The following is a 7,463-nucleotide window of genomic DNA, read 5'->3' as shown; positions in this document are numbered from 1 at the left end:
CCAGAGTCTGGATTCCTCCACAAAGTGGTTTTGTTTGATCAGGGTGCACAGGTGATTGAGGAGATCCAGGTCTTCACACAGCCTCAGCTGGTCAAAAGCATCATCATCTCGTCCTCCAAGGTAAAGCTCCTCACACCTTCAGGCTGAAACACTTCACAGAACTGCAGTTCCTGTTTAAAGTGGCTCAGTGGGTTCTATGGTCTTATCCAGTGTGACAGAGATTAGAGATTAGAGATTAGGCTTTTCTACTGACACTGAGGCGCCTGTGCCTTTAATACTGTGTCTCTATACCATTAGGCCACCGTGGGAAATCAGTGAGCAGGACTGATTTATGGCAATGTTTGAGGGAAAAATGTTGAGATAATTTAAACAAGTACCAGAAAAATGAGCGAGGTCTGTCATTTCTTTATGGAGGATCAGAGGAAACCCTCCGTGCTAAGTGTCAGCGTCAGGTAATCACACTGTGACGCTGTGGTTCACACTGTCACTGTACAGCCCTAACTGGTCCACGTGTGGTCACATGACCAAAGCAGCAGCTTCCCTCACACTGGACCTGTTCAGTCACGTGCTGCTGTCCATGACACCAAACCTAATCAAACACAATCACTGCAAGTATGTCCAGAGAAGAAAGACTTAAATCCTAAAACGATACTCTGAGCCAATGAAATCAAGAGACTTCCAGTGAAGAGAGATGAGATGGACGACTGAAAACATGGCTGAACACACCTGATGGTGCTCCTGAACCAGTGAAGAGAGATGAGATGGACGACTGAAAACATGGCTGAACACACCTGATGGTGCTCCTGAACCACAACAATCCATGAAGCATCATTCTGAAGTTCCTGAACTGTACTTTGTGTTTTTGGTGATCCAGGAAAAGATAATTACTCTGCAGTGTCCTACAGTGTCCTGCAGTGTCTTGCAGTGTCCTGCAGTGTCCTACAGTGTCCTACAGTGTCCTGCAGTGTCCTGCAGTGTCCTACAGTGTTCCAATCACATTTGACAAACTGGGAGTCTGTGTAAAAAAAATGTGAGTCACAGATAAAATCAAGGAGGTGACATGATGGTCTGAAGGTCGTTTATATCTAAGAAAACTTGGATATGAAAGATCAGGGGGGGTGCTTTGGTAGAGTCAAAGCTTTGTGATGATGGATATTTGATAACTGGTTAATATTTTAGGCGAGTGCATGTGACTATGTTCTCTGGTCCTGCAGGGAGTTCTTTATGTGGGGACATCAGAGGGCGTCACTGCTGTTCCTGTGGCCAAGTGCTCGATCTACAGAACCTGCAGCCAGTGTGTTCTGGCCAGAGATCCTCTGTGTGGATGGAGCCGGACTAAGGGGGTCTGCACCAGTCCAGATGGCAGCCATGAAAACATGTAAGTGCTAAATATTTATAGATCCTCACAGGGTATTTATCCTCCGACTTCGATGTTTGGAGGTATTGTTCTTCAAAGAAGAAATTCAACTTGTTCCGTTTGGGCTGTAGCTGCTCTTGAGGAGACCGAGGTCTTATCACATCAGTGTGCACAGCTGAGTTTTCACTCTGTCATGGAGGATTCTACTGTCCGGGTGTCAATGGGGAGCTTGTTCCACCAGCCTGGACAGCAAACAGTTGTCCCCCCTGGTGGTGGTGAGGAATAGCAGAGCGTAGTGGGTTGGCTGGGCTGTATGGTTTAACCATGTTCTGCATGTAGGATTGGCAGCATGGTAGGCAGGTATCAGTGTCTTGATTTGCTCAGCTCAGCTGCCACCTGAGATTCAGATCAGCTAAAAGACAGAATTTGAGTGTCATCTGTAGGATTGTGGTAGGAGAAGCCACGTAAGTGAATAACAGAGCCAAGAGCCTTGGTGAGGAGAGAAAGGAGGGACTAGAGCAGAACCCTGAGGGACTCCGGTGAGACGCAGATAGATTGTCACCAGGTTAGCCTGCAGAGGTGGTCTTTGAGGACGGAGTGCACAGAGAGGGGGGAGCTGAGAGGACAGAGAGAGTTTGACAGAGAAGATACGACGAAGCGATATGAGGAACATTTCGTGAGCATCAAGCAGTTAAAGTTTTGAAAGAAACTGGTGAGTTTGGTTTTATTCATGCAGAGTTGGACAGGTTGAATTCCACATCGAGTGTTCTCATGAGTCTCAAACGAGTCTTTTTGTAATAAATAAATAACCATCAGCCCTGTGTAATGACTGACGCACTGTTGCTTTCTCCTCAGAGCTCAAGACCTGGAAGGGGACAATGTGGAAGAGGAATGTCAGGGACAGACCAAGGCCAGTTTGGACGCAGGTAACATCATCCTGAATAACAGATGCTAAACGCACTGACACACGTGAAGCATCTCTAATGCATTTCAGAGTCAGTTTAGAAACATATTACTGACTCGAGTTAATACGTGATAACTGAAGTGTGTCTAACTTTTTGGAGATTTGACCTTTTAGTCTTTACGACCTTTACGTCGTCTTAGTTGCCTTTACGTTCCATCCTCCTTTGATTGGTAACAAGACAATTAGTCAGCAGCCATGATCGCAGCTGAGGCTGTACACAGTGCTTTCAGCTAAATGCTATCAGCATGCTAACATGCTAATGTTTTGTGGCTACAATGTTTACCATGATCACCATTTTAGTTTACTATAGGGGTGGGACTCGATTAAAAAAATTAATCTAATTAATTAGAGGCTTTGTGATTAATTAATCTCAACTAATCACAGTTTAATGGTATAACAATATTTGCCACAAGAAGCCACATTTTGCTTCATTTGCTCCAGTGTGGGTTGCCGGCGCCGCTTGCTCGTACTCGGACCAGGACTGCTAGCACTAACAGCTCCGGCGGTTTCTGTGCTCGCTGCAGCATGCTTTGCATTCAGGCGGTACCGTAGGCTTGATGTGCTTCGGTGGTAGGCAAATTCTTTTTTGCACAATTTGCACAAATGGTGACGTGATCAAGTACGCTGCCGTCCCTATTGCAGAATGACCGTCCTGCGTCCTCCCGTCCTGGAGAGACTGTACTCCCAGGTCCAACTTGCTAAGTCCGAACTGCCAAGTTCATGAGTCTGAACTTGGCGTACTTGCTATTGAGAAACGACCGTAGCTCTGACGCGTCTTGTGCATCAGTGTGATCGGTGGACCAGGAACTCGTGCACTTACAAACGTTCCGTGTTGTCTGGAGTGCAAACTGTGATTAAATGCGTTAATTTTTTTGACGCGTGTTTTTTTTTTTTTTTGGTAATTAATTAATCGTAATTAACGCGTTAAAGTCCCACCCCTATTTTACAAACATTTGCTAATTAGCAGTAAACACAAAGTATGGCGGAGGCTAATGAGCGTGACATCAGTTCTGCAGGTGTTTGGTCACAAATCAAAGTTTCATCTCAGCTCATCCAGCAGTTGTTGAGATATTTCACATGTCAGCCTCAAGGTGATACTAGAGGAAAAGTCAGGGAATCATCACAGTCAGTAGGATTCATCCTCTGGAGAACATGAACGTCCCTATAAAACTTCATCTGATAGAGATTTTTCAGTCTGGATCAAAGTAGTGAACCAACCAACAGACAGACAGGCAGGCAGACAGGCAGGCAGGCAGACAGACAGACAGACAGACAGACAGACAGGCAGGCAGGCAGGCAGGCAGACAGACAGACAGACAGACAGACAGGTAGGCAGGCAGGCAGACAGGCAGGCAGGCAGGCAGGCAGGCAGACAGGCAGGTAGGCAGGCAGACAGACAGACAGAAAGGCAGGCAGACAGGCAGACAGGCAGGCAGGCAGACAGACAGGCAGGCAGGCAGGCAGACAGACAGACAGACAGACAGACAGGTAGGCAGGCAGGCAGGCAGACAGGCAGGTAGGCAGGCAGACAGACAGACAGAAAGGCAGGCAGACAGGCAGGCAGGCAGGCAGACAGACAGACAGGCAGGCAGGCAGACAGGCAGTCAGGCAGGCAGGCAGACAGACAGGCAGGCAGGCAGGCAGACAGGCAGGCAGGCAGGCAGACAGACAGACAGACAGACAGGTAGGCAGGCAGGCAGACAGGCAGGCAGACAGACAGACAGACAGACAGACAGGCAGGCAGGCAGGCAGACAGACAGACAGACAGACAGGCAGTCAGGCAGGCAGGCAGGCAGACAGGCAGGCAGGCAGGCAGACAGACAGACAGACAGGTAGGCAGGCAGGCAGACAGGCAGGCAGACAGACAGACAGACAGACAGACAGGCAGTCAGGCAGGCAGGCAGACAGACAGGCAGGCAGGCAGGCAGACAGACAGACAGAAAGGCAGGCAGACAGGCAGACAGTCAGACAGGTAGGCAGGCAGGCAGGCAGACAGACAGACAGACAGGTAGGCAGGCAGGCAGACAGTCAGACAGGCAGACAGGTAGGCAGGCAGGCAGACAGACAGACAGACAGACAGGTAGGCAGGCAGGCAGGCAGAAAGGCAGGCAGGCAGACAGAGAGACAGACAGACAGACAGGCAGACAGACAGACAGACAGACAGACAGACAGGCAGACAGACGGACAGACAGACGTTACCATGCTGCTAGCATAGCTGGGAACTGAAGACGCTGAGCTTTACTCAGCACCATCACTGGTTCTCACCTGTATTTGTTCTAAATGTTCTGTGCTACAGAAGTCAACGTTCATTTGAACGAAGCGGTGAGGCTTCAGTGTCTGAAACCTTCCAGCCTGGCCACTCTGACCTGGACCTCCTCCCAGTTCAAAAACCTGCCAGAGAAGATCTTTATCCAGGCAGCTGACGGCAGTTTGAGCTTCGTCGCCACCGCTGGCACCTTTGGGACCTACCGCTGTGAAGCAGAAGAAGGCAGGTACAAGGAAGTAGTCAAGAGCTATAACGTCCGACAGATAGCTCCTCCACGCTCCATGAGCCCCGTTCCAAACAGCGACAAATACCACGTACCCCACAACAAAGACGAGTCCTACGAGGACACTGTGACCGAGAAACCAGTGACTTCTGTGACACCACCTTCAGGAGACCCAGAGGACAACATGAAAATGAAAGAAGCCGCTACATTCAAAGCCGATTTAAAAGGTGGCACAGACTCCAACAAAGAAGATCCTGGATCACAAAACAACTGTCACGACATTGGTTTGGACTCCTCCCCGCCATCCAAACAAGACATCCAGGTCACGATGGACCTGCTCGATGACTCCCAGAAGTCCAAAGAGAGCACTTATTACAGCGAGGTGGTCATTGTGTCGCTCCTGCTGGCCGCCTGCATCTGCCTCCTGATTCTCGGAGGGCTCCACATGTGGTGCCAAAGGGAACACGGCTTCAAACTGAATTCTCTGGTCAGTCCGGACGATGGCAGCAAAACAAATCAGTCTATGGAGAGCGTTCCCTCTCTGAGCAGCCCAGAGGATCCAGAGGTGAAGGTGGTGGAGTGACAGTGTTTTCATCAAAACAGCCTGAACTCAAATTTTGATGATCCTGTGTCTTTTTGTGCATCTTGTCGAGGTCATTTTATGTCTTTTTGCGGTCGTTTTCTGTCACTTTGCAGTCATTTTATGTCGTTTTGAGGTCATTTTATGTCTCTGTGATAATTTTATGTCTCTTTGAGGTCATTTTATGTCTTTTTGAGGTCGTTTTCTGTCACTTTGTGGTCATTTTATGTCTTTTTGAGGTAATTTTATGTCTTTTTGAGGTCGTTTTCTGTCACTTTGTGGTCATTTTATGTCTTTTTGAGCTAATTTTACGTCTCTTTGTGATAATTTTATGTCTTTTTGAGGTCATTTTATGTCTTTTTGAGGTCGTTTTCTGTCACTTTGTGGTCATTTTATGTCTTTTTGAGGTCATTTTACATCTCTTTGTGGTTGGTTTACGTCTCTTGTGCTCGTGCGTGGTTTGAATTGGGTAAGATGGACAGACTCTGAAAATACTTTGTGTTTTATTTGATAGGAATGTGTAACAGTGATATTCAGATACAGGTTAAATGACTCAACTTTAATGTCAGGGATTATGCTGGGCTATATGAATATCAAATCCAGCCTTTTGTGGATGTATTTGTCTGTTATGAACAACAGTTATTGATCACTTTGTGTGAATGAATGAATGTAAACAGGATGAGATGTGAAACCTGCTGTGAATGTAATGAGAGCTGGGACCTGCGTATCAATAAATCAGTGTTTATCAGTAACACGTGAAATTAGTCATTAACAGTTTGACATGTTTATATCCATGATGAAATAATAATGGAGAGGTTTTTCCCTCAGTTTAAAACTATAAAATGTGAACATGTTGAATATTTATTGTTCTTAATATTCACAATCAGAGTTACTGTTATGTTTGTGTCTTGATTTATCATCAGTCGACAGCGTCCCAGCTCTGAATGTCATTTTAATTCTGTTTCCAGGTGTGATGTTTTCTTGACGATTTATGATCTGAGAAATGATCAGATCAGTTTACTGAACTTTGCTGTTTTTTTTAAATAACTGCAGGGATTGAAACTTTGAAGATGTTGTTTTGCTCTTATTGAATCTTTATCTGTATTAACTTTGATCTTTAGCTTTTAAAACTGCAGCTTCTCAAACAGATTTGTTTCTGCTCCAGATGAGAGAATATGAGGTGACGCTGCCCCCTGCTGAGCGAATAAATGTGATAAAAACAACAAACTCGAGTGTTTTCATGAACATGAGCGCGCCATCTTTTACAGTGCAAACAGGTCCAAGAACCAACATGTCACCATGTTCACGTCTGACCATGGTCTGATGGTCCAGCTGCTCTGTGGTCTGATGGTCCAGCTGCTCTGTGGTCTGATGGTCCAGCTGCTCTGTGGTCCGATGGTCCAGCTTTTCTGTGGTCCGATGGTCCAGCTTTTCTGTGATCTGATGGTCCAGCTGCTCTGTGGTCTGATGGTCCAGCTGCTCTGTGGTCTGATGGTCCAGCTTTTCTGTGGTCTGGTGGTCCAGCTGCTCTGTGGTCTGGTGGTCCAGCTGCTCTGTGGTCTGATGGTCCAGCTGCTCTGTGGTCTGGTGGTCCAGCTGCTCTGTGGTCTGATGGTCCAGCTGCTCTGTGGTCTGATGGTCCAGCTTTTCTGTGGTCCGATGGTCCAGCTTTTCTGTGATCCGATGGTCCAGCTGCTCTGTGGTCTGGTGGTCCAGCTGCTCTGTGGTCTGATGGTCCAGCTGCTCTGTGGTCTGATGGTCCAGCTGCTCTGTGGTCTGATGGTCCAGCTTTTCTGTGGTCTGGTGGTCCAGCTGCTCTGTGGTCTGGTGGTCCAGCTGCTCTGTGGTCCGATGGTCCAGCTTTTCTGTGGTCCGATGGTCCAGCTTTTCTGTGATCTGATGGTCCAGCTTTTCTGTGGTCTGATGGTCCAGCTGCTCTGTGGTCCGATGGTCCAGCTTTTCTGTGGTCTGATGGTCCAGCTGCTCTGTGGTCTGATGGTCCAGCTGCTCTGTGGTCTGGTGGTCCAGCTGCTCTGTGGTCTGATGGTCCAGCTGCTCTGTGGTCTGATGGTC

The 7,463-nt window shown here is 47.6% G+C and overlaps 1 protein-coding gene across 1 annotated transcript in view; it reads left to right on the top strand.

The window, feature by feature from the left end:
* Positions 1-6,605, top strand: part of LOC143324340 (semaphorin-4A-like) — a 20,643-nt gene extending 14,038 nt beyond the window's left edge. Inside the window, exons 11-14 of the mRNA XM_076736725.1 lie at positions 5-120; positions 1,215-1,378; positions 2,213-2,283; positions 4,618-6,605. Coding sequence (XP_076592840.1) covers positions 5-120; positions 1,215-1,378; positions 2,213-2,283; positions 4,618-5,393 — 1,127 coding nt within the window. The 3' untranslated portion in view covers positions 5,394-6,605. The remainder of the gene's footprint in view (positions 1-4; positions 121-1,214; positions 1,379-2,212; positions 2,284-4,617) is intronic.
* The last annotated feature ends 858 nt before the right edge of the window (positions 6,606-7,463 follow it).

The sequence above is a fragment of the Chaetodon auriga genome, chromosome 8 (genome assembly GCF_051107435.1).
Source record: "Chaetodon auriga isolate fChaAug3 chromosome 8, fChaAug3.hap1, whole genome shotgun sequence".
In the NCBI taxonomy this organism is placed as follows: Eukaryota; Metazoa; Chordata; class Actinopteri; order Chaetodontiformes; family Chaetodontidae; genus Chaetodon; species Chaetodon auriga.
This window is presented reverse-complemented; position numbering and strand designations above follow the sequence as displayed.